This window comes from Camelina sativa, chromosome 17 (genome assembly GCF_030686135.1).
Source record: "Camelina sativa cultivar CO46 ecotype springtype chromosome 17, ASM3068613v1".
Classification (NCBI taxonomy): domain Eukaryota; kingdom Viridiplantae; phylum Streptophyta; class Magnoliopsida; order Brassicales; family Brassicaceae; genus Camelina; species Camelina sativa.
Genome location: NC_141896.1, coordinates 16,965,613 through 16,991,175, shown reverse-complemented (window position 1 = coordinate 16,991,175; position 25,563 = coordinate 16,965,613). Strand labels below are relative to the sequence as shown.

Below are 25,563 nucleotides of genomic sequence, written 5' to 3'. Positions count from 1 at the left end.
GGAGTTTGATTGTTATTTTTTCCCCTTCTTTATGGGTTATATGGACCTGTATCATTCTCTATCTTTTCTAGATTCACATTACTTCTTTTATCTTTGTTTAGGAATCATATTTAAGACTTAAAATAGGGCCTCAACAACATTGTGACCCCAATAGGTTGTGTTTAAGCAAAGGATCAGCAATCTAATGAGTTTACAATCAATCTTCAGAATTGCTTATGCTTAATCCCAAAGGATAAGCAATATATCTAATGAGCTTTTAAGCAAAGGCTAATATTTGATTGGACGTCTACAATCAATCTTGGTGTTCATCTTCTTCACCTTCAGAATCTACAAATTAAAGAATAATTGAATAGATTAGCTAAGACAAAATATTCCGTGTTATGTAGTTACAAAGAATATAATCATAATTAAGTTGTTGGGTTACATATATATGTATGCATATATATAGATCTTACCGGAACGAATGTCTTTAGCGATATTGCCTTTAGCACGAATTTGGCTGATGAGCACACGACATATCAAGATCCACCAGTAGATGTGAAGAATCTGTAAGCAATAAAGAAGTGTGTTGAAGACATAGTAGAAGACCATAAGGGATGGTCCAGTTTCCATCAAATGCTTCTTGTCCCAGTACTCCATTTTCACTTTTATTGATTCGTAGCTGCATATATAGGTCCATTTATACGTAGAGATCAACCATAAAGAACATAATTAGATCAATTTACATTGAAATATATATGTAGTAAGTTTAGGGGTTAGCTAGGTTAACCTAGTGCTCCATAGGATCCAGAAAGGGTAATAGATGAGTCGCAGAACGGTCCACGAAAAGAAAAATAAGACAAACGAGACGCTAGTTATGGCTTCTGCGCCGCTGTATTTGCACATCTTGCCTATCTCTAGAAACACGTCGCTGATTTCGTGAAGTGCCAATATTACAGAACCTATACGAGCAAATCTAGTAAAGAAAAAGGATAAAAAGGAGGAATTTAAAGTTAAGAGTCTGGTGGACTCATAGATCGTTGATAAATTACAATAGGAGTGTACGTACGTACCTGAAAACGTAAGACAAGATGATGAGGGATGAGGTTACAATGTGATGAACTAACATGACTTTGAAATCAGATGGTCTTGTTTCCCAAAAGAACAAAGCAAAAAAGGCATATACATTTAACCCTCCAACAAACATATACATTCCCTTCATTTTCAACCTGCGAAAAAGCCGGTATCAATACTCATAAGAAAATAAGGTTTGCGGCATAGTGGACAGTGTCTTGCGTCTCAAGTAGCACATTTAATTTAAGTTAAGGTTATTCTTACTTTATCTTTTGGTCAGGCCATATCTGGTCTCCTGGTCCCAACCAGAAGCATCTTGTGTCTTTAAACCATGGCTCCTTATAAGTGACGTGGAGAGCAAAAGCTTCAACAGAGAGAGAGCACAGCCATTTCCAGGCCGATTCTTTGAATTTGGCTATCTTATTTCTTCTCTCGCTTGAATCAGCGCATTCTTCTCTAGGACAAACCAGCCGTCTAGCGACTCTCTATGATGAAATTGCGAACCTCTCAGATAGGTTTCTCATAAGAGATTACTTGCTTCCCAAGTCAATGGATACTAAGAGATAGAAGACAAACAAAAACTAGACGGTTACCTCGAATATGAATCTGTCGAGGATTAAGCGAAGAAAAAGGAAGAAGGGAGCAAAGAAGATGAGGAGCCAGAAATCAGAAGAAGCTGGGTAAGATTCTTGATCCCAATCCCGGTTCAGGAGTTTCAGATCCATCTAGTCAAGATCCTTCAGAAGAACTACATGTTTGGCGTTGGTAGCATTATTATTCTGTTTATCATTTCTTGTTCATCGGAGTCAACCCTCTAAACATGGTAGAAAATTAAAAGAGAGTATCTCTACTTGACTTTACTTTTGTTAGATACTGTAAAATAAAGAATGCTAGTACGTAGTGATTCTCCAAGTCAGACAGCACAAAAGAGAGTAAACCGGGCCAAACCCTGATCAAACCATTACGTATCAAATAAACCAACATTGGTTTACCCTACCCGCGCTTAAGTTCTTCCTAACCATAAATATATTGATATTTATATTTTGTCGATCGAGCTAATCATTTTTTAATTAAGATTGTGGATCATTTGAAAGCTAGATATTAAATGTAAACGTCAAATTAACCAAACAAGAAAAGTATATAAGAAACCATAAATGAGTGAGAGGGGGTACAGCCAATGAATGATTTTGGTGTACACACCACCTTCTTTATAAGCCATCTAGGAAAGGAAAGTAAGGAAACAACATGTGTGAGCAATTAAAAGAATACTAGGTACCAATCCGCACTATGTGCGGAATAAATCGATTTAAATAAAATATTATGAGTAAAATTATTATTTGAGATTTAAGATTCATTTGTATAAAATAAAATGTGTAATTAAAGTTTTCTCGTTTAGTCAAATTTGCGTTTATTTTCTATAAAGTATGTTTCACCCGTGAAATATTTTGTAACATCCGCGAACCAGATTCTGTGATTTTTGGAAGGAGTGTCGATCGACACCCTTGTGGCATCGATCGACACCCCTTTGTCTGGGTTCGTCGGGTTTGTTTTAATTCGCAATTTTGGTTTGGTTGGTTTGGTTTAGTTATCTAAACCGAGTATATAAGTGGAGAAGCGACAAATGAAGGGTTTTAGGGTGTGTGGTCGCCGTTTTCAGAGTTAGAGAGAGAGGAGAGAGCCTATTGTGGTTGAAGGAGATTAAAGGAGAAAGATCAGAATCGTTAGGGTTTGGGAGGAAACAGTTTGGGCATATCAAATCGTTCTCAAAGGTAATGAAATTTGGTGGTTTTATTCCCAAGTCTTTCATCGTCATTCGCCTTTTTACAGAAGTAGATTTGGATTTAAACTCGATGAGTTATTGGCAGTTTCGTGAGACACGTTTTCTCAGACGCGAGTTGGGACCATCGGAGATTGTAACTGAGATCGTGGTCCCGTGTGGTGCCTGATCGTGCTGAAATTTTTAGGGAAGCTTTGTGACGTCTAGGGGTAGCTTTTCACCGGAGCGATTTGTTCTTTAACGGTTAGTTTTCCTTTTAGGGTTTCGTCTTTGAGACTGTTCTTTCTTGATGTTTCTGAGCAGTTTTGCTATAAGTCGTTTTTGGTTGTGTGGCTTGTTGTAGGGCGTTTCTGGGCTGTTTCAGACATTAGGAGGGTCTCAACTGGTTGTGTTGGTTGTTATAATCAGTTGATAAGGTGAGTGCATGACCATGGCTTATCTAAGCCTGAGAATCCTTTGTTGTTCTTGCTTGATTGGTGGTGCTTTGTGGTGTTGTTCTTGCTTGATTGGTTGTGTTAGTGGTGTTGTTCTTGCTTGTGGTGGTTGTGTTATTGTTCCTATAGGTTCCTGAAGGTTTTGGGTGAGGTTGGAACGGATTGGAGATGATAGGAAACGGAGGTTCGTCGTTCGGATTTGTGCAGTTCGCGTTTGCGAAGGGAGTGTCGATCGACACCAGTTAGGTGTCGGTCGACACCATGTTTGGCCAGTGTCGATCGACACCTCTCTGGTGTCGGTCGACACCAAGTTGCTTGTTATGTGATTTCCTGGTTTGTTTGTGTTTGGTTGTTATTTGTTAAGCATTGGTTTCTCAGTGGCTTGTGTGTATAGCCCAGTAGATGGGAGGATTGCCTCACTAAGTATTTGTGATAATACTTACGCATCTCAATTGTTGTTTGTGGGGTGCAGGTAAAGGTATGTGACGTGGAATCATGGCAATGAGGAGGAGGATGATCTAGGGTCTCGTTTGTGTGTTGTTGGTCTTTGCTATATTGTTTATGTTGGGAACCTTGGATAGATATATGCTAGGTTGTTGGATAGAATGCTTAGGATTGGTATTGTATTGATGTTGTAATGGTTCTGTAGGGTTGGTATGTTTCCGCTGTGTGTATTGGTTGTTATTGGTTTGAAGAGGAGTTGTGATTTAGGTTGGTCTAGTTAAGTAGTATGGGCTGCTTAATTACGTATTGTATTTAATGTTATTATTAAAAAAAAAAGGGTCGGGTTGTTTCATTTTGGTATCAGAGCCCATACGGTTCTAGGATAGTTAAGTGAATGATTTAGAGTGGTTTAGGAATTTAATTGGTGGAATTATTTTCCTGTAGCTGGATGCATGCTGTTGTGTTATGAAATTGATTATGCGTGGTTAGTCAATTGTTTGTGGTATGGAGTCCTAGTATCATCCTCTTCGAGCCTTCAATGAGATTCCACGGTAAGATGTGTACTCTTTGTGCGGTTTTTGAATTGGGTGCTTAGCCTTCTGTTCTGGGTAGTGCAGATGGCTAGAGAGGATGCTGTTGGTCGCGGTCGTGGTCGTGGTCGTGGGAGTGGTCGTGGTCGGGGACGAGGTCAGGTTCCTGAGGCCAGTGTGAGTGTAGCCCAGAGCATGGCCAGTGAGGAGGTGGCGGAGTCACAGGTTCATCCTAGTGTGTCTGGAGACCAGGCTGGTTTTGGTGACGGCAGGGCGGATGGGCCCGGTGTCGGTCAAGGTGTTGCCCCGGGTGTGGGGGTTGCAGCAGGAGGTGCTCCAGGCAGGGAGGATGTCTTGATGGACTTGCTAGCTCAAGTTTTGCAGCGACTTCCAGCAGTAGTGCCGCCAGTGGGTGGTGGTCAGGATCCAGTGGTGCCGCCAGTGGTTGGTGGGCAGGGTCCAGTGGTGCCGCCAGTGGTTGGTGGGCAGGTTCCAGTAGTGCCGCCAGGGGTTGGTGGGCAGGTTCCAGAGGTGCAGCCTGCGGCGGGTTTGCAGGCAGGTGTGCAGCCGGGGGCCGAGGCAGTGGATGCTCAGTATGTGCGGATGATGGAGCAGCTGCGGCATGTGGGAGCAGGGTATTTCTCAGGAGGTACCGATCCGAGTGTAGCGGATGAGTGGAGAGAGCGGATGGAGGATATTTTCCTTTCGCTTAGGTGTCCCGACCGGTACAGGGTGGATCTGGCAGTGTTTTACTTGTCAGGAGATGCTCGTGTGTGGTGGAGGTTGGTGACAGCACGGAGGGTGCAGCGGGGTATGTCTTGGGGAGATTTTGTGAGGGAGTTTAACTCCAAGTATTTTCCTCAGGAGGCTCTTGATCGTATGGAGGCACGGTTCTTGGGGTTGACTCAGGGGGACCGTACAGTGCGGGAGCTGGATGCAGAGTTCAGTCGGCTTGTGGGGTATGCAGGCCGGGCTTGGGAGCCAGAGTCGGCTCAGGTGCGGAGGTTCTTGCTGGCTTTGCGAGATGATCTGAGGACTCGGTGCAGAGTGAGGAGCTATGCTACGAGAGCAGAGCTGGTTGAGGTTGCAGCTGGGATAGAGGATGACTTGAGGTCACAGTTGGTGGTTGTCAGTCCAGCGGCTCAGACAGAGAAGACATTGGAGCAGGGCATACCAAGCAAGGATAGGCCGGCAGAGCAAAGGCGTAAGAGGAGGCGGAAAGAGACGACAATGGCAAACCAGGGTAGCCAGAGATGCTATGGGTGCGGGAGCACGGATCACACGTTGGCAAACTGTCCCAAGAAAGGTGACTTGCAGGAGTACCGTCGTTTGTGTTATCATTGTGGGGAGGAGGGGCATATCAGGCCTTTCTGTCCTAAGAGGAGGAAGATGATGGAGGTTGTGGCACAGCCGAAGGGAGGACCGGGTGCCCATTCCAGCGCTTAGTTTTAGCTTTTGTTTTTCATTCTTTCATTTTGTATTTTCGTTTGGTTTTGTAAACGATTATTGCATTGAGGTTTTAATAAAGGTTGGAGTTATTTTTGGATTTGGGAATTGTGGAAAAACCACTGGAAAGGAATAGCACGGAAATTCTATAAATGTACGGTTTCCATAAATAGAAGGTTGCTATAAATGGAAAGTTTTATAGGAGTTAGAGCTTTTCTATTTTTTTTGAAAAGTGTATGGAAATACCTTGGGGGTAGGGTGTTCCAGGGTGACCGGGTGGTGGTCATGGTGGTGTTCGGGATATGAGTTTTCGTGAGGGCGCAATGCTAAAAGAGGAAAGTTTCTAAAAATAGAAGTTTCCAGAAATGGAAAGTGTTGAGGTAGATCTAGTCGGGAGATACTCGTTGACATCGGACTTATTTGCTCAGGATAGTGTGAGCCCAACTCATGTGATACCGATAGCTCAATGGACTTTGTGGCCAGAGAGTGGGAGTGGTATGTTTGCTTCGGATGACGATCCGTGAGCGCGCTTTAGGGTGACGACCTTAGAGCGGGATTTTGAGACTCCCTGGATACCGTAGCTGTGAGCCGTGGCTCGGCAGTGAGCCGGTATGTCTCGAGGGTTGCGACCCGAGAGCGGGGGGAGTGGGCGTGTGAGACTCCCTGGATACCGTAGCTGTGAGCCGTGGCTCGGCAGTGAGCCGGTATGTCTCGAGGGTTGCAACCCGAGAGCGGGGGGAGTGGGCGTGTGAGACTCCCTGGATACCGTAGCTGTAGGCTGTGGCCTGGCAGTGAGCCGGTATGACTCGAAGGTTGCGATCTGAGAGCGGGGGGAGTGTGTGTGTGAGTGACTTCCTGGATGCCGTAGCTTAAGGCGGTTGGCCTGATAGCGAGCCGGCATGATTCGTTGGTTGCGACCACGGACGGGGGAAGCACTGAGTTGTGAGCAAATAGTGTCTTTGATGTGAGTATATTGACTAGAGGGAGACCTCGTGGTTCAGTCGGAGGTGTGCGGGCTGTTGCGACAGTGCACGGGAAACCTTGGCTGACGATATTTAGGTGAGACTCCCTGGATACCGTAGCTGTAGGCTGTGGCCTGGCAGTGAGCCGGTATGACTCGAAGGTTGCGACCTGAGAGCGGGGGGAGTGTGCGTGTGAGTGACTTCCTGGATGCCGTAGCTTAAGGCGGTTGGCCTGATAGCGAGCCGGCATGATTCGTTGGTTGCGACCACGGACGGGGGAAGCACTGAGTTGTGAGCAAATAGTGTCTTTGATGTGAGTATATTGACTAGAGGGAGACCTCGTGGTTCAGTCGGAGGTGTGCGGGCTGTTGCGACAGTTGCACGGGAAACCTTGGCTGACGGTGTTTAGTCTGGTCGGAGGACGTGCGGGCCGTGTTGACGGTGGCATGGAGGTCCTTGACGGATGGACGGTGTTGCGGGATTCGAGGACGAATCCTTATTGGTGGGGGAGAATTGTAACATCCGCGAACCAGATTCTGTGATTTTTGGAAGGAGTGTCGATCGACACCCTTGTGGCATCGATCGACACCCCTTTGTCTGGGTTCGTCGGGTTTGTTTTAATTCGCAATTTTGGTTTGGTTGGTTTGGTTTAGTTATCTAAACCGAGTATATAAGTGGAGAAGCGACAAATGAAGAGTTTTAGGGTGTGTGGTCGCCGTTTTCAGAGTTAGAGAGAGAGGAGAGAGCCTATTGTGGTTGAAGGAGATTAAAGGAGAAAGATCAGAATCGTTAGGGTTTTGGAGGAAACAGTTTCGGCATATCAAATCGTTCTCAAAGGTAATGAAATTCGGTGGTTTTATTCCCAAGTCTTTCATCGTCATTCGCCTTTTTACAGAAGTAGATTTGGATTTAAACTCGATGAGTTATTGGCAGTTTCGTGAGACACGTTTTCTCAGACGCGAGTTGGGACCATCGGAGATTGTAACTGAGATCGTGGTCTCGTGTGGTGCCTGATCGTGCTGAAATTTTGAGGGAAGCTTCGTGACGTCTAGGGGTAGCTTTTCACCGGAGCGATTTGTTAGTTAACGGTTAGTTTTCCTTTTAGGGTTTCGTCTTTGAGACTGTTCTTTCTTGATGTTTCTGAGCAGTTTTGCTATAAGTCGTTTTTGGTTGTGTGGCTTGTTTTAGGGCGTTTCTGGGCTGTTTCAGACATTAGGAGGGTCTCAACTGGTTGTGTTGGTTGTTATAATCAGTTGATAAGGTGAGTGCATGACCATGGCTTATCTAAGCCTGAGAATCCTTTGTTGTTCTTGCTTGATTGGTGGTGCTTTGTGGTGTTGTTCTTGCTTGATTGGTTGTGTTAGTGGTGTTGTTCTTGCTTGTGGTGGTTGTGTTATTGTTCCTATAGGTTCCTGAAGGTTTTGGGTGAGGTTGGAACGGATTGGAGATGATAGGAAACGGAGGTTCGTCGTTCGGATTTGTGCAGTTCGCGTCTGCGAAGGGAGTGTCGATCGACACCAATTAGGTGTCGGTCGACACCATGTTTGGCCAGTGTCGATCGACACCTCTCTGGTGTCGGTCGACACCAAGTTGCTTGTTATGTGATTTCCTGGTTTGTTTGTGTTTGGTTGTTATTTGTTAAGCATTGGTTTCTCAGTGGCTTGTGTGTATAGCCCAGTAGATGGGAGGATTGCCTCACTAAGTATTTGTGATAATACTTACGCATCTCAATTGTTGTTTGTGGTGTGCAGGTAAAGGTATGTGACGTGGAATCATGGCGATGAGGAGTAGAATGATCTAGGGTCTCGTTTGTGTGTTGTTGGTCTTTGCTATATTGTTTATGTTGGGAACCTTGGATAGATATATGCTAGGTTGTTGGATAGAATGCTTAGGATTGGTATTGTATTGATGTTGTAATGGTTCTGTAGGGTTGGTATGTTTCCGCTGTGTGTATTGGTTGTTATTGGTTTGAAGAGGAGTTGTGATTTAGGTTGGTCTAGTTAAGTAGTATGGGCTGCTTAATTATGTATTGTATTTAATGTTATTATTAAAAAAAAAAAGGGTCGGGTTGTTTCATATTTGAACTTGGAAAAAAATTTTAAGGTGTCGTAGAAAGTTTTGATGTCTTCTAAAAATCAAATTCACATATTTTATGTTTCACATTATATTTATATCACTATACCATTAAATAGATAAAACAAAATTTTAATTTTAAACTCATTGATTTAATTTAAAATAATCCTAAGTTTAAAAATGCAATGAGAAAAATGATAAAATTATAAACAAATGTAATTTACTTTTAATAAGTTAATAGACTATGAAAATGATAATTAAATACATTTTCGTATTTAATAGTTGATTAAATATTTCATTTTATAAAAATAATAGAAAATAACACTGGCTCAAAATATTTAAGGGGCTATATTTATTAAAAAAAAAATATAGGAGTTCTGTAAGGCCAACACATCAGTTTTTTTTGTGAGAGTGCTTCTGTATTAATATATAGGAGATAATTAAGTTAGAAAGATAATATAAGAATTTAATTTTGGATGTTAATTGTATTTTTGGAAAAATACAATGGTATATAAATGTAAATATTATTAAAAACTATTGACAATTAAAGTAAATAGTGTCGAGAGCTCTGTAAATGCGACACATCAGCTTTTTGTGTGATAATGTTTCTCTTTTAATATATAAGGGATAAGAAACATGAAAAGAAAAGTAGAAATTCTTGACTTAATAGTAAATAGTAAACAACAGTTCTTGCATCCATTTTAAAATTTCTCTGATGGTAAATAGTAACAAATGCAAGAAACAAACCTAATCATCTCTTTCTTTCCTTTTACGAGGTTGGTTGAGCTGCACCAAATTCGGAAGATAAGAAGAAGTGCAAACAAGCGGGGGACGATAAGGAGTCGGAATAAGCCCCGTTATGCGACAATGTTTCCAGACTTTGGGAGCTTCTCCGAGACCCACAGATTTAAAGTATCCATCTTCTCCTATGATACAAGCTGTGTGGTACCGATCGGTCTTGTTTTGTAGATACATGTCAAGATCGAAAACCACAGCGACTTTCTCTTGCTCGTCAACGAAGAAGCTCCGAGCTGGACGTGTAACCCAAACATGAGAGCGTGGAAATGGTCTCATTTCTACTCTCAGAAACTTGCTCCAAGAAAGAGTGTTGGGCTCGATCGTAGTCGTGATCCAAATATGTATTATGTGTGTAAAAGTATCTTTCTGTTGATATAGCACAGCGAGCTGCTCTTCTTGAACAGATGAGAGGGTCACAGCTTCATTGAGCTTAGAGTGAAACGGAAGAGGCAGACGCGGTCCAAACCTCTCACTTGTAAAATCAAAACAAATTAAGAAATCTTCACGATCTATTATCCTTATATCTCCATTAGGTCTTCTTTTCACTTTACTAGAGAAGTTAGGGCCTACTACTCCACCGGGAAAAGGTCCTATTTTCTCTTAATGCTTGTTCCGTATTCAAAAAAGGAATTACTCTTTCTTTCCCTTTTTAATTTTAAGTTTCAGGAAACACAACAAGAGACATGGTTTTGAACAAGCGTGCAATTAAAAAGGATAAATAAGAAACATGAAGTAGACGAAATCTTTTACTTATTAGCCGATAAATAGAAAACAAATGAAAGAAACAAACCTAATCATCTCTTTCTTTCCTTTTACGAGGTTGGCATGAGTTGCACCAAACTCAGAAGATAAGAAGATGAGTACACATTCGAAAAACCCCCGGATATGCGACAAGGTATCCCGAGTTTGGAAGATTCTCCGAAAGTCACAGATTTGAAATATCCATCTTTTCCTATGATTAAAGCTGTGTTGTACGGAGCGGTCTTGGTTTGTGGAAACCTGTCAATATAGAAAACCGCAACGACTTTCTCTTGCTCGTCAAAGAAGAAGCTCGCACCTGGAAGTCCAAACCGAAGAGCTTCGAGTGCAAATGGTGTCATTTCCACTCTCGAAAACTTGCTCCAAGAAAGAGTGTTGGGCTCGGTCGTAGTCGTGATCCAAATTTGTAATAATATGTCAGAAAAATTCAGATATAGCACCATGAGCTGCTCTTCTTTAACACACGAGAGGGCCACACTGTCATTGGTGTTAGAGTTAAACGGAAGAGGCAGAGGCGGTCCAAATTTTTCTTTTGTAAAATCAAAACAAAGTAAGAAATCTCCGCGATCTTCATCAGGCATTTGACTAGACAAGTTAGGTATTCTATAGCTTGGTTTACAAATAAATCTGAGTATTATCTCATGAGCAACCAAGTAAAAATTTCCCTTCAAAGATACGCAGCGTTCAAGATTCAGTATTATTTTCCTGTCGGGAGTAACGTCTAGAACCCTCCATTCCATAAACTAGAGCGAAAGTCGTAGATTTCGTATCTCAAATAATGCTTCGTTCCACAATATTTGTAATTTTCCACAATCCTCAATATTTTGTGGTTATGGTTGATGTCGTATCCTAGAACATACTTGTCCCGCTCGTGGTCGTGGAAATTTTTTATGTATGTGATCCACCTTGTTTGACCCAAATAAGGGTTCCACACCATGAGCCTCGACCTCGAGTTGTCTACGCATAACAATAAGCCGCCGCAGTGATACATTTTATCTACGTCGACTTGATTAAGTAGATCTACTTGCTTTACAGACAGATCAACCAAGTCTTCGTCTTCCACTTCGTTGCCGTTGTTTTTGCGGCAGAGATGAAATCTTAATGAACAAACTTTAGAATCCATCGTCATAAACCCCAAAAACTGCTCCCTAGCCGATCCTTCACCCAAAATCCAATCATTGGTTAATGCTTTCCACAACTTGCAAGTAGAACGTATTGCTCTCACTGATGTTATGGGAATCTTGGTGAAGATCATCCCTACTAATTCTGGTGGAAGATCGCACATCCTCGTCATCCTCCTAAGTTTACAATTTCAGTGAACGCTGTAATAGATATCTATGTATTGATAATTAGGGTTTTGTCTTTAGTGTGATATATATATCATTCGGTTCCGTATTCAAAAAGGAATACTCTTTTCCTTTTCCTTTTTTAATTTATTCAATATATATAAGATGTTTTAATTCTTTCAATATATATGACTTCCATAATGAAAACATTGTGTAACTCAACTTCTAACGCTTATCAAGTCTGAAAGATATCACAAAGGAAGAGTAAACCGGGCCCAACTCTTTTCCAATTCGAACCATCACGTATCAGCACCGGTTAGCCCTACGCGCTTTGAATTCTCTCAATCATAAGATGGCTTCTTTACATTGACTTCTTGATGCAGTTCTTGGTACATATATTGATAATTTGGTGGAGGCGTACGTGGAGCTTATTATTATATATGTCCCGAGACTAATTAGTAAGTAAAAATAATAAATAAACTAAAAGGAAGAAAAATAAAAGATTGAGTTGGTTGGTGTAAATGGGTACAGCTGTGTGAGAGAGTACAAATACGTAAACAAAGAATGTCGGATTGTGATTATTACTAACAAATTTACAAAATATGATTTCGTCAGGGGAAGAGAGAGCCGCCGACAACTTCTCTTTTCTACTATCAAATCTCTTCTTAGTTGTTTTTTACATTAAACCCACCATGTTTGGTAACTTATGACGTCAAAGAGGGCCAATCTAATTACGCTTTTTAACATAGCACTAGGAGCTGTCTTTAACCTGTCAGAATCTTAAGAAATTGACACGATAAAGTTTAAGGTTCATTTCCTAATCAAGTACTAGTATTTTAACTTTTACAAACCATAATTATTAGGAAAAAGTTGGACAGTCAAATCTAGTGGAATGGACCGAGTGGTGAGATAGTCACATACACACAACAAAATGAATATCAGTAAACCGTGAAACTTAGTTCATCTGTTATGAAGTTCCGTCCTTTCGTCTCACCGACTTGCCAACCAAAACTATCATTTTGGTCAAGCCATTGTCTGATGATGATGCTTTCGAATTTGTGACTTATCAAATTAAACAACAAAAAAAAATGAATCGGTGACACTAATAGTGACGTACAATGACATTCCACAAGTCACACACACGTAGGGCAGTTGATAGAAAGAGACACACATGCGTAAACCCAACGAGTCCAACTCCAAAGTTTTTAGCCATTATCGATTTGTACAAAATTTCGAACACACATCTCTCCAAATTCATGAGACCCACATTTAGATACGTTTTTATTTTACTTATGAGACTCAAACAAGTCTTCAAGTTAAAGGTCAAAGCTAAACAAATATATATGTTTACATTACTCAAAGAGAAGAGTCAAAAGTCAAAACAAAACAACCCTTTTTGTAATATGGAACTCTCTCACACATGCACTTTGATTTGCAAGCTGTCACCAAGAGGCCCTCCTCCATTGAAAGAACATTTTAAGGTGACGCCAGAGAAACAGGAAACGCAATGAAGACAACTTATTCTTGTAATTGTAAAATCCTGTCTTTATATTTTATTTTTGGGTTTGTGACAGTTGTTTTACTTCTTTTTGTTTTGTCCTTATCTTTTAAAACAAAAATGACAAAGAAAATCCAGTTGGGTATCACCTTTTCAATACACAGAGAGGGAAGCAAAGGCTGCAACCATTTTAAAGACAAGTGAGTGAGGATTGGAGGAGGATGAAGAGTATTAAAGGAATAAGAAAGAGGAACAGCTCTTAACCTAATTAAGTAAATGCTTCTTTTATTCCTTCTTGTTTGTTGAGGTGGGTCTCTTCTGATTTCCACCTCAAAAGCTGATCTTTTCTATTTAAGATATAGCCAGTGAATACATAGAGAGAAGAGAGAGAGAGAGGGAGAGTACAGAGAAGTTAAAAAAAACTTCACAAACCATATGATTATTATCAATTAAGAAGAGCACAGAAAGGACAAGTAATACAACCTATGAGCTTTGGTTACACATCACTAATGACAGAGCTCAGAAGGATGATGCTTGTTATGTGGATACTGATGTGTCCTGACTCTAAGACTAGATTACGGTTTGTTAGGGAACCAATATATTTGTTTAAAGAAAGGTTTTAGTCATATAAATATATTAATTTCTGTGTTGAAAAAGAAGAGCATAGGCTTTTAATTCTATATGAGAGAGTGTACTTTATAATGAAGAAGGCACTAACCTTCCTTCCCTTCATATATATCTGCAATGAGCTTTGTCTGGTAGTGCTTCAATTGAGTGAAAACTATGGTGCTAGGGTTGCCATGTGGTGAAACTTACTCCTTCTCTTCAATTATATGAGGCTTCCTATAGGCTCCGGCTTTTCTTGATACTTCAAAAAATACCAACAAAAAAAAAAGTTATATTTATTGATGATGGAAGAGCAAAGCAAATGAGAGACAGAGACACAGTGCCTATATCAGAGAGTAAACTGGTGAGGTGAATTGAAACACATAAGGTACGTATCTAGAAAAAAAGCAAGTGATCTTTTTTGGTGTGTGTGTGTGTGTGCTAATCCTGAAACCTTGGGTTTTCTTTCTTCTTTGCTTTGCTTTCAAAGCCATGGAGTCTCCGAGGAACCATGGTGGCTCTGAGGAGGAGGAGGAATACAGCAGTTGTGAGTCAGGGTGGACTATGTACATAGAAGACGCCTTCCATGGAAATGACCATTCATCTGTTGTTGTCGATGATGATGATGATACACAGGTCAAAGAGGCTGATCATGATGGTTATGAGAACGATGATGGTGATAGTAGTGATGATGGAGGTAATGAAGAGAGTGATGATTCCATGGCTTCTGATGCATCTTCGGGGCCTAGCAAACAGTTTCCGATGAACATCAACAAACATGCAGCTAGGAAGAACGGTTCTAAAGAAGTTTACCTTCAAAAACACCAACACACAGAGAAAACTTTCAGCAACGAAGGAGAAAAATCAGACCTCAAAGCTAGAACAAGAACAAGCGCAGCTAGTCGTGTCCAGAGTAGAGGCAAGGTGAGCAAAACCAAATAAAACTCATGGCGAATAAGAGAAGAAAAAATGGGGGTTCGCTAAAAAATCTTAATCCTGTAATGAAGAGAGATGTTCCAGGTCTCTCACCAATCGTGTTGTTTGCCTTAAATAAGCCATGTGTAGGTAGTTGAATTGTTTTCTTTTGCCGGAGTATGTTTTTTTTTGTAGATGCTGTCCCAAATAAGTTATTTGCACGGTTCTCCGTTGGAACCCTGTTATATAAGATGTACCTTGTTCTTCAGAGACTTCCTTCGAACACAAAACAGAGCAAATCCTGATCTGCATGTTCAACACAGGAGCCATCAAAATTCAAGAAGGCGAGTCTTGGAACAAAAACCAACATTTCCTGATTAATCCTCAACAGTAAACAATTAATGACCAATCTTTGGCATTGAAAGGCTAACATTAGTGATAAAATGCTAATAATCTTTTTCCGAGAACAGGAAACGTTCATGGTAGAGGACAAAGCAGTTGATGACAAAACAGGAGTTTCTTAGGTTGCCAATTGTTTCTATGATATGTGGCCCAAGTAGCTAACAACAGAGCTTTGCTTGCTAACAAAAAGTTCTGCTACTTTCAAGAGCTTCACATGTATCTTTTACAAAACAACAAACTGCAATCATTCAAAACCTGTCATTTTCTATTACTACAAACTCTTTATAACCACTTCTTAAGAAACTAGTTGCACATCAGGAAAGAAGTTAATAGAAAAGATCAGAAGTGAACCTGTTTTGATTTCTTTCCCACGTTGTCAACACAGTTGAACCACTTGTAACAGTAAATACAAATATTACCCATCAAAGAAAGTTAAACAAACATGGCATATTAGCTATCACGAGAGCAATAATAATTGCACCTATAGTAGCTCCAAGAACAGTTTAGGAAATGGTGAAATTTTGTAACAGTATTATCCATCAGAGAAAGTTAACCTTACATGGCATGCTATCTTATAGTAGCTCAAGATAAAGTACGGTGCCTGAAAATTATAGTTGGAGATACAGATAAATCCTTACTAGAGAAATTCAACTGATAGCTTTATCAGCCCTTGATATAACAAGATGCGGTTTGATCCTGGAAAACAAAAAGATGATGAATATATCAATTGAGCTCCAGATTGTAATTGAAAAGTATTAAGCTTAATGAGGCACAATAAATGGGAACAGAGAAGAAAATAGCTGGCAACTTTCCAGAAGAGGAAGACCCTCACGTTGATGTTATTCTCAGGTCGCTTTCGACTTTTGTAATCTCCAGTCCATCATAATGCACGTAGGAGCAGTAAACAGATAGACAGAAAACGAAAGATGGGCCGTCCCAACCTAATTATATGACCCACAAAACGTGAGATACATGAGAGAATGTTGCTTGAGAAATTCATAAATCACTGAACTTGGTCTACGAATTTCACCTTCAGGAAGATTGAAGGACCAGACGAGTTTAACGAGTAAAGGCGAAGAACCAGCATTTGTCAACAATAGCATGTGCACGTTCCATTTCGATTCGACAATGACATCAAAAACGATTAGTAAAAGCATTTGGACAACCAAAGATGAGGCAACAGTATCTTGGTACAACAAACAACCACCAATTATAATTGCCTTGCAAAACAGTACCATTAGAAAACAAAACTTGAAGTGTAAGATTTTTAATAAATGTCATGTCTCCAAGAAACCGAGTCAATAACTAATGAAAGGTTCCAGGATCACAAGAGAAGCTATCTGACATCCAACCAGCAAAACGAATAAAAAGCATTCCCAAAATTCCTCCATTTCTGAATTATAATGATCAAAGAACAAAATCTTCAAATAGAGAAAATTACCAGGTTTAGCCTCACTCAGTTTCAGATCTTAATGTTACATGGAGAACCTAAGAATATAATTCTGACCACTTGAAAAGTTTAAAAAACTGTTGGAAAAGACCAAAGCATCACGAACCTGGAAGGTTAAGAAAATAGCAGGCTTTACGCTTTCGTTTCTCCCTCTTATAAGGCTACCTCCTACGCCATCAATCTTGAAAAAGACCAACGATTTTCTAGTCCTATAGAAGGCTTCTGCTGTCCAGGCATTTTCCCTGGAGTCGGCCAACAGATGAACATTAATGGATTCTAACATACAGAGAACGTGGTTTGCACAGCTCTTTGATGGACACTGCTGAATACCAAAAGCAGAACATAAACATCAACTGCTAATATGTAGTAAAATAAGGTGCAGAGCTGAAGAAAGAAGCAGTAAAAATGGAAATGAAGATGTGCACGTTCGGGAGTTAGAGGAAGCTGTAATGCATCAAGGTCTTGGACTAGCCATATGCCACTGTCACTGTATATTTCTAGTTTTGGTTGCTTTTGAATTTTATAATAATGAGGACAACACCATAAAATAAGCGTGATATATTTATCAGATGATAGTTTCAATTTCCAAAATAACAAACAAACTCAGTTATCAATCAGAACTTGTACAATCTACCACTTAAAACCATCTTTGAATATGCAGATAGATACGAGAAACAAAGCAATGGAAGCTCCAAAATCAAGAAAAATGAATACCATTCATGAGAAACTTAAATGCTCTGTGGCTCTAAAAGTCTTTGCTAAGCAAGAAAGAATGCAGCAAAACATAAAGAAAAGAATCACTCATCCTCTGCGGATCATATGCCAGAGACCTATTATAAACTTGGTAAACACAAAACAGCACAAGAACAATCATTAACAGCTTGTTTGCATCACACCCAGTGATCAAATCTTGACTAACCACAAGAATTATTATTAAGAACTAAGACATCATACAATAAGGAGAAGCATCACCGAAGCAAAAACACAAAATAAATTGAAACTAAAGATTTGTTCTCTCCATTTCTGGATCCGTTTGAAGCTGCTCTATCACCCGCCAAAAGAGTATCTCTTTAACTCTCAACTACCAAACGACAATAATCTCTGACAGCCACGAGTTTCTTCGTACTCATTTATTTTATTTCCTAAAAAAACAGAAAAGCTAATAACGTTCTCCGTCTATCCATCCACAGCCACACACGAAACACACACTTTATCCCAATTCAGGGAAGAAGAAGCAAAAAAACTCATCTCTTTTGTCTGGTTTCATCAATTCGAAGCAAAAAAAAAATCGATACTTTAACAAGAAATAGTGTATACCATGCTTCTCCGAGGCACAATCTCCACTCCTCCAGCTTCTCTCCGGTTAAAGTCCAACTTAAACCCACAAAACTCAGTCACACAATCATCACAAGCAGCGTTTCCAGCTGCAATGCAACGAAAGCCACCAAGCTACTCAATCAGCGACGAAGATCTCAAGTCAAGAGGCTTTCTCCTCCGTCGTACCCCGGAAGGACTAAACCTAGATCAGCTGAATTCAGTCTTTGTAGCCGTAGGTTTCCCACGACGGGACACGGCAAAGATCGAGGTGGCGCTGGAGCACACAGACGCGTTACTATGGGTGGAATACGAGAAAACTCGGCGGCCTGTGGCGTTTGCGAGAGCGACGGGTGACGGAGTATTCAATGCGATCATATGGGATGTGGTGGTTGATCCTTCGTTTCAAAGCTGTGGACTTGGGAAGGCGGTGATGGAGCGGTTGATTGAGGATTTGCAAGCAAAAGGGATCTGTAACATTGCTTTGTATTCGGAGCCCCGAGTTCTCGGGTTTTATCGCCCGCTTGGGTTCGTCTCTGACCCGGATGGGATCAAAGGAATGGTTTTTATACGCAAACAGAGAAACAAGAAATGAAATAAAAAGTTGGAAACTTTATAAATTTTAATTTCGTAAATTCTACAGATTACAACGTCTTTTAAACTACACTTTGTTGTTGTACAAGCTTGAGCTCTTCGTCTTCCTTAGTTTGTTCAATTCTCTCTACGGATTCTGCAGAGAACTCAAAAAAGGTTAGATTCTTTGAAACAATTGTTAAAGATTTGACTTTGAGGAAGTTGCTATTACTTTTGATGGTCAAGAAGAAGCGGCTTTGGCATGGTGGAAGAAGGCGACGGAGCAGAGGATTGAAGCGATGAGAGCGAAGAACCCTAATCCGACCATCAGAGAGATTCCGGCGACGATCAGATCCATTGCCGTCTGCAAGCTTATGAGCATCATCTTCGTCTTTTCTATTGAAGTTTTATCAGCTTACGTTGTTTAGAGGATAAAGTTACAAATGATTCAATGAAGAAAGTGAAAGCCTCGCATTGACACGTTTATGAGATGACCAGAGCTTATGACATTTAGCGCAATATCAGAGCACCCTCGTGTATACATATACGTACACAGATAGATATATATACACGTTGAGTAATGTTTGGAGATAACATTAAATGTGAGTATGTGACTTCCCATGTTAATGTATTTTTCTAAAGTAAAGACAGTTTTCTACGACTGTTTCCTACTTTCTTGGAAAGTGGCTTCGAGTTCTTGGCGTAATTTGAGGAAATCTTGGCAGTTTTCTGTCAGGGAACATGGAGGAGGTAGCTGGAGGAGAAGTAGGCAATGGTGGATTAATGATTGGTCTGGGTTTGATTTCTTTGATCTCAACTACAACACAATCCGATGTCAGAAAGGTTTGAGCCACTGATGCAGCGTGTTCCAAGCAACATCTTACAACCTGTGTGGTTTCAGTTTCCAGACAAAAAGCTAAATGAGAAGCTGAAACATACATCAAACAGAGGTCAATAGAGTGTATTACTTAGTTATGTTATTACCTTGGTTGGATCGATTATACCAGCCAACATCAGATCTTCATATTGATTCTTTGCAGCATTGTAACCGTACATAGTGTTTTTGTTCGATAACACCTGCATAGTTCAGAGTTAGTTATTGGAAGTTAGGGTTTGTTCTAGAGTTCAGAGTTAGTTATTGGAAGTTAGGGTTGGTTCTAGATAGCTGACATTACCTTTTCTATGACGATATTTCCATTTGTGCCTGCGTTTTTGGCTATGAGTCTTATGGGGTAGCTCAACGCTTTCTTGAATATTTCAGCTCCAATCTGCATATAATGTTGCAAGAAAAATATCACATCTTTTGGGATGTTTAAGAAATGCTGATAGCTATATCGTGATGTTCCACTTCCATGGACTAAAAACCAAGTACCTTCTGTTCCGAGTTGTCAAGGGTATCTTTGATTTTGTCCACTTTTGAAGCCAGTCGCAAGAGGGCGCAACCACCACCAACTACAATCCCTTCTTCAATTGCTGACTAAATTCTGAGAGATCAGGTTTCTTGGACTCACAATTTCTGAACCATGGGAATCACATGGTTTGACTGGAGTTACCTTAGTTGCATTCAGGGCATCTTCAACTTTTAGCTGTTTATCCTTCAACTCAACTTGTGTCTGTGCACCTACCTAAGGCCTTTTGAAGTTAGTTCAACATGATCAGATTGTTTTTTTGGTATCAGTGCTTTACAAATTCACCTGGATTATTGCAATTCCACCAGATAATCTCGCTACTCTTTCATTGAGGATCTTCTTCTGAAAACTCTCCTCGGTGTTCTGAGTTACACATAAAGATCATATGAAAACAGGTTCTGGTTATATTGCCTTGGAAGATGTCATTTGGTTAACAAAATGAGTAAGACATGGACGATAGAAGGACCTGGATAAGATTTTTAATCTGAGAAACCCTTTCGTCAACTGCTTTCTGGGTGTCTCCATTTGTAACAATCAGTGTTGAATCTTTAGTAACAAGAACCCTTTTTGCTGTTCCTAAGACCTCCTTTCCAGCCTTTTCTAAGCTCAGTCCCATCTCATCTCTGATCACGGTAGCTACGCAGACAGAATAACCGAATGATTCAGTACTAACACTAAGAAACAAGCTATGCCTTCTGTGAATATGGAGCTTGAATACCTCCAGTAAAGATTGCAAGATCATCTAAGCAGTGACTCTTGCGCTCTCCAAAGGCAGGAGCTTTAATGGCTGCCACCTTCAAGTTACCTTTTAGTTTGTTCCTAATAACAGGAGCAAGAGCGTCTTGTTCGATATCTTCGGCAACTATAAGAACTGGAAACTCCTCTTTAACAGCAGCATCCAATATCTTGAACATATCTTTTGGATTTGTTATTTTCTTGTCAACCAAAAGCAGCTACAACAAAACAGTGCAGGGTAAAGTCTTAGCCACTGGTATTCCAAGCAAACCAGAAAGAACAAAAAAAACTGATAAAGTTTGGTTCAGACCTTGCAGTCATGGAATTCAGCTTCCCTCTTCCTTCGATCAGTGACAAAGTATTGCGATAAATAACCACGATTAAACTGCATTCCTTCCACAATCTCAAGATTGTTCACAAGGTATCTTCCTTTCTCTATTGTTACTACACCAGCCCTCCCTACTTGTTGAAAAGCATTGGAAATCATGTTTCCCACTTCGTAGTCATTCCCCGCACTAACTGCTGCAACATCAGCAAGCTCATGATCTTCAATCTGCAAAACACAAGGTTCGCGGTTTTGCTCTATTAAAGCTAGCTCCATTCTCATTCAGTACTCTCAAGGTTTAAAAGGCATGAATCTTTCACCTCTCTGGACATTGACTTGAGCTCTAAAACAAGAGCTTTTGCGGTTTTCTCAATACCGCGGGCAACTTGAATAGGATTTATTCCAGCAGAAACCACCTAAAGACAAGGTATGAGATGAGATGAGATGGGTTCACAAGTGGTCACAGATGATCCAATTGGTCATAATGGGAATTATGTATACCTTAATACCTTCAGTAATAAGGCCATGAGCAAGAATTATAGATGTAGTGGAACCATCACCAGCAAGGTCATTAGTCTTAGCACCCGCTTGTCTCACAAGTTTCACTCCAACATTCTCTAAAGGGTCCTCTAATTCAATCTACACCACACAATAAATTTAAAAATAAGCTAATCATGGTTTTGGCATTTCATCAAGAAAGTGAAGCAGAAGAAATACAAGGAAATGAGAAACCTCTTTGAGAACTGTTTCACCGTCATTGACGATCTTGGGAGGTCCGTACTTGTTCGGCAACACCACGTTTCGTCCCTTAGGACCCAATGTCACGCCCAATAGCTTAGCCACCATATCTGCACCTGCCTTCACCACCATTTTCCCCATAAGAAAACGAAATCCTATATATAAAAGACTCCGAGATAAGATAAGAACGAGAAAACCTGAAGCTTCTTGGTGACAGAGCCATCACGGTTAAAGTGAACTTGTTTTGCAGCAGCTCTTGCTCTAAAGACGAAATTTGAAGACGAAGAAGGCTTTTTACGGAAATTTCGATCAGCAAGAGGCAACGCAGAGAGTGCAGCTTGGGAGGAAGCCATTGCAGTTGAACCGAGCAAGGACCACAAAAAGAAGTATCAGTTTCTGTGAGTAACAAAATTATAAGGTGGGAAAAAGATGTCATATCTCTTCGTATCCTTTTGGATTTTGGTGTTGGACCAGTCGTAGTAACAAAATTTTGTTGGTTAGGGCCCAACAGAGGAACGAAACCAATACTCACAGCACACAAATTTTTCATGTAACTAAAGGTACATTAGTAGCATGTCTTGGTTTCACTTGCAAATGTTTCAAAGAATATTGGTTTGAATGAATGTTTTATAGTATCCAATAGATAACAGTAGTCACGATATAGTCTTTATCGAATACCACTTCAATCTGAATTCAAAACTAGTCCACTACATTTTTTCTCTAGCCATTCAAATCATCTGATTAATAAAGCACATCTTCTTCTTCTTCTTCTTCTTCTTCCGTATCACTCAGCCAAACCAAGGATCTCAAGCACCGGTTACAACATTCAGCTTGGATCCCCAGCTACTAGCAACCTCATTTCTGTGCAGAACCAGCGTCATTTCAACAAATCGATAACCATTGATTACATCCAGAACTATCTCAAGGCTATGTCTATCTTCTCTATCCCAATGCTGCAGCACTTTCACCTAATCAGAAAGCTAAACTGTATCATGTGAACAGCACTAAAGCTTGTTTTTTTTCCAACCTAATCTATACTGCAGAAAGATAGCTACACGTATCAAAACCAAATCATACTTCGACTCTCAGGCATGACAGATACAATTCCAAACCAAACCAATACTCTTTGAATCTAATACTAATACTCAACCTCTCAGCCATGACAGATCCAGTTCCAAACCAATCCTCCCTGGAAACTAATACTACACGACACAAATCACTGACTTTAGAGCACCCTTCACAATTCAGTAGGGTCTCTTGACTACATCCCCAAAAAGAATCAATATAGCCATTGGCCATCTCTTGATCATGCGTTTTTATTCTCTGGGTCTAAAACAATGGGTCTTTAAATACAATGTCAAATTCAAGGCATCTTTGTTTGTGCACTACTCTTCCATCTCGATTGTGCTCATTTATTAACGTAACATATCAACTACCACATAACTTTTAGATTCAACTACATTGTACTATAGAACAAGAGATTCAATCGGCTTCATACAGAGTTAAATTACCAAAAACAAACAAATATATCTTCAAAAGCTAAAGCCATATATCAAAGCAGACTGCTAAATATGGCATGATAAAAACTCATAGAAGAAACTTCATATAGCACCATGCTCGTGTAGTCTGAAACATTATATCTGTTAAAACAGACTATGATTTTCTTAGGTGCTGATCAAACTTGAATCATTCTCAGGAAAAACAACAAACAACTCAATTGAACGCAAAACAAAAACGTATCGAAAAAAATATAGGAAACAGAGCAATTCAGAGAACTTTGAAGGTTGTATAATAATTATATCAACATGAATTATGAATTCAGAGGCTAATTTTCTCATCATCATGCTCTGTTCCCTTCCAAATCCAATCAACAAACACTATGTAACGAATTTTAAATAAACTAACAGCACTAAAAAGTAATTCTACTTATTGGCCAATGCGCATTTCTGAGAAGCTCAACTACTGAACATCCCCAACAACAAGGAAACGTAAACGCCAATATATTGCACCAATTGAGTACCCTTTTCTCGAATTTGTTCCTTGCATCTATAAAAACTCGAAGATGCAAGGGGCTATACGGTGCTTACACACTAACTACTATTTCAATAAACAAACAATCAAAAAAAAGGTCCAACCTTTCTTCAACAGAAGAGAAGTGGAGCAAAAACCCATACATAAAAAAAACTTTCTTCTACGATCCTAATGAATAAATCGATGAACGATGAATGATATTGTAGTTGACGGCTGTGTTGGATTAGGGGTTCATGGAAGCAATTTATAAGAAGACAACAACTTGGGTTTAGGTTAAGAACCGGGTCGGGTTTTTTTTTTTTTTTTCTTTTTAATGGTTGGTTTATTACATTGTTTCTGTCGTTTTGTCATTTAATTAATTAACTACATGTCGTTTATTGTTAAGGTTCAAGAAAAATTGAAGGGCCGTACGTGTAGGTATGTTACTTTTGGGCTGAGTCCAATTACAAAATATTTATGGGGTATGAATAAAATTGACAAATCCTATATCTCTTGATGAGAATGGATCAGTTTTGTTGATCCTTTGACTTTTAGTTCGTGATAAGTACTATGTAGTAGTACTAGGCAAGGCACTTGTTACTTGTATTAAGGATCACCGGCATACAAAGACCAAAACCAACATACAATTATAGATGGCCAATTTTTGAAGATTGGTCATGTCGACTAAACATGTATGCTGTTTGATTTGTACTTATTTTTACCGATTTAGGTTTGAATGGTCGTAATAGATATGAAACAGTTTATCTATATATTACAACAACTACAATAATTGTTTATTGAAAGTTTATGAAAAGCTTCTTTAGATAAAATAGTGTTATTTAGGTTAATAAGTCAAATTAATTGCGTCAGGTTTTTGTCTAATCAAGAAAAGTTATAGAAGAATGTGTCTTTTGAGTTTTGACTACCTATTCAAATTTTTAATGTAGAACTATGAAAATATTTAACTTTGAAGTATTAGCATAGCTGACAATGTTCGAGAGGCGCCAGATCAATGGACAGATTTAATTGTGATTCAATATAAATTTATTAAGATTGTTAAATAGTTTTAAATGGACGACAAGAACGTTGATATTTTGAAGAGGACAACATTAAAACCAACAATCCAACAAAAATAATGCACCTGGATCTTAACCAAATACTAATTAATACATTTCTTATTTATATATAGTACGTACGTAGTATATAGAAAGGAATTTTTTTTTTTTTTCATGAATACGATGATGGCTGATAGCTACACGAAAGACGAAAATATAATTTTTAAAAATATTCGGTTGGCTGTGGCGACTTATAGACATACGGAGGTGGTGGCGAAGAGATGTACAAGAAGAGTCGGGATAACATGTCGGCTAGACAAGAAGCTGTTTGAACATCGATATTTCTCTTGCAACGTACGTACGTGTGATATCATCCAGTGAGCCTTTCCATAAGCTCTCTCTCATGCGGTCCGGGCCGGCACTGGGCCCATTACACCATTCGGTCTATCCCATATACAGTATCTAATGACCTAATCTATCTATCGGTACAAATAAAAAGATACAGATTTAATCTTTTAGAATTTCAACCCAACAAAAATCTCTTAGATCGATTTTTTTTTGGGTGAAACACGGGGGCAGAGCCCCCAACTTTATTAAGAAAAATTAAATAGACCTACTGAAACAATCCTTCCCGTTTTTTTTTTTTAATACCTTAATTTACTAGTGGTCCCATACCCACTAGCATCCTAACGTCAATCAATAACCGCGGATAATCAAATAAAACAAATTCCATTAAACCAAAAGAATTCCAACATTCAAATCCAATAACCAATAACGCCAATCAAATAAAGAGATAACCAACAACTAACATCCTACAATGTTCCTTTGACTTAATCTAGCAACCTAACAACAGCTAGACCACAATCAATCAAGTCTCTAGAACATCCTCCTCTTCATTGCCTTTGATTCCACGATCACACTTTGCCTTTACCTGCACCACAAACACAAATTGAGATGCATGAGTATTTGAT

At 39.7% G+C, this 25,563-nt stretch overlaps 5 protein-coding genes, 2 long non-coding RNA genes, 2 other non-coding genes and 1 pseudogene across 15 annotated transcripts; 4 read left to right on the top strand and 6 right to left on the bottom strand.

The window, feature by feature from the left end:
• Positions 1 to 85: 85 nt before the first annotated feature.
• LOC104756922 (ceramide synthase 1 LOH3-like) lies at positions 86 to 1,906 on the bottom strand. Of its 2 annotated transcripts, none has more exons than XR_015586059.1 (6): positions 1,647 to 1,906; positions 1,318 to 1,538; positions 1,053 to 1,208; positions 770 to 941; positions 456 to 661; positions 86 to 327 (listed from the first exon to the last, which is right to left on the bottom strand). XR_015586059.1 is itself a non-coding variant. In XM_010479582.3 (6 exons), exons 1-6 carry the CDS (start codon positions 1,776 to 1,778, stop codon positions 293 to 295), a joined length of 936 nt encoding a protein of 311 aa, XP_010477884.1. In that variant the 5' UTR covers positions 1,779 to 1,906; the 3' UTR covers positions 86 to 292. The 2 variants fall into 2 exon arrangements, 1 of the variants encoding a protein (XP_010477884.1); XM_010479582.3 differs by having other exon boundaries at positions 770 to 955.
• A 780-nt stretch (positions 1,907 to 2,686) lies between these two features.
• LOC147923899 (uncharacterized) lies at positions 2,687 to 3,257 on the top strand. The gene is made up of 3 exons (XR_015586296.1): positions 2,687 to 2,822; positions 2,919 to 3,073; positions 3,174 to 3,257. It is a non-coding gene; the product is annotated as an uncharacterized LOC147923899 (long non-coding RNA).
• Positions 3,258 to 4,217: 960 nt separating this feature from the next.
• On the top strand, positions 4,218 to 8,781 carry LOC147923898 (uncharacterized). The gene is made up of 4 exons (XM_087494372.1): positions 4,218 to 7,483; positions 7,580 to 7,734; positions 7,835 to 7,907; positions 8,398 to 8,781. Exon 1 carries the CDS (start codon positions 4,326 to 4,328, stop codon positions 5,682 to 5,684), a length of 1,359 nt encoding a protein of 452 aa, XP_087350498.1. The 5' UTR covers positions 4,218 to 4,325; the 3' UTR covers positions 5,685 to 7,483; positions 7,580 to 7,734; positions 7,835 to 7,907; positions 8,398 to 8,781.
• A 685-nt stretch (positions 8,782 to 9,466) lies between these two features.
• LOC104759431 (F-box/kelch-repeat protein At1g24800-like) lies at positions 9,467 to 11,570 on the bottom strand (annotated as a pseudogene).
• A 1,260-nt stretch (positions 11,571 to 12,830) lies between these two features.
• Positions 12,831 to 16,677, bottom strand: LOC104756920 (uncharacterized). Its single transcript, XR_015587090.1, has 10 exons — positions 16,540 to 16,677; positions 15,816 to 15,924; positions 15,622 to 15,679; positions 15,335 to 15,376; positions 14,696 to 14,887; positions 14,121 to 14,479; positions 13,779 to 13,928; positions 13,544 to 13,630; positions 13,325 to 13,407; positions 12,831 to 13,239 (listed from the first exon to the last, which is right to left on the bottom strand). It is a non-coding gene; the product is annotated as an uncharacterized LOC104756920 (long non-coding RNA).
• LOC104756921 (protein SOB FIVE-LIKE 1) lies at positions 13,915 to 14,849 on the top strand. Its single transcript, XM_087495864.1, has 2 exons — positions 13,915 to 14,054; positions 14,157 to 14,849. The coding sequence occupies exon 2, from the start codon at positions 14,159 to 14,161 to the stop codon at positions 14,606 to 14,608; it is 450 nt and encodes a 149-aa protein (XP_087351990.1). The 5' UTR covers positions 13,915 to 14,054; positions 14,157 to 14,158; the 3' UTR covers positions 14,609 to 14,849.
• Positions 16,678 to 17,616: 939 nt separating the features above from the next.
• Positions 17,617 to 18,367, top strand: LOC104756917 (GCN5-related N-acetyltransferase 1, chloroplastic). The gene has a single exon (XR_015587089.1). It is a non-coding gene; the product is annotated as a GCN5-related N-acetyltransferase 1, chloroplastic (transcript).
• Positions 18,340 to 18,705, bottom strand: LOC147923897 (uncharacterized). Its single transcript, XM_087495865.1, has 2 exons — positions 18,553 to 18,705; positions 18,340 to 18,477 (listed from the first exon to the last, which is right to left on the bottom strand). Exon 1 carries the CDS (start codon positions 18,703 to 18,705, stop codon positions 18,562 to 18,564), a length of 144 nt encoding a protein of 47 aa, XP_087351991.1. The 3' UTR covers positions 18,340 to 18,477; positions 18,553 to 18,561.
• A 97-nt stretch (positions 18,706 to 18,802) lies between these two features.
• On the bottom strand, positions 18,803 to 23,775 carry LOC104756919 (chaperonin 60 subunit beta 4, chloroplastic). 6 transcript variants are annotated; one of them, XR_015587087.1, is made up of 13 exons: positions 21,725 to 23,775; positions 21,522 to 21,647; positions 21,291 to 21,428; positions 21,110 to 21,205; positions 20,775 to 21,017; positions 20,448 to 20,682; positions 20,196 to 20,365; positions 20,015 to 20,092; positions 19,874 to 19,941; positions 19,693 to 19,797; positions 19,496 to 19,588; positions 19,305 to 19,397; positions 18,803 to 19,207 (listed from the first exon to the last, which is right to left on the bottom strand). XR_015587087.1 is itself a non-coding variant. In XM_010479577.2 (13 exons), exons 1-13 carry the CDS (start codon positions 21,878 to 21,880, stop codon positions 18,989 to 18,991), a joined length of 1,824 nt encoding a protein of 607 aa, XP_010477879.2. In that variant the 5' UTR covers positions 21,881 to 23,775; the 3' UTR covers positions 18,803 to 18,988. The 6 variants fall into 6 exon arrangements, 4 of the variants coding, with proteins under 4 accessions (XP_010477879.2, XP_087351988.1, XP_010477881.2 ...); XR_015587088.1 differs by having other exon boundaries at positions 21,522 to 21,643; XM_010479577.2 differs by having other exon boundaries at positions 19,874 to 19,945.
• LOC147923896 (small nucleolar RNA R160) lies at positions 23,289 to 23,374 on the bottom strand. Its single transcript, XR_015587959.1, has one exon. It is a non-coding gene; the product is annotated as a small nucleolar RNA R160 (small nucleolar RNA).
• Positions 23,776 to 25,563: the final 1,788 nt, after the last annotated feature.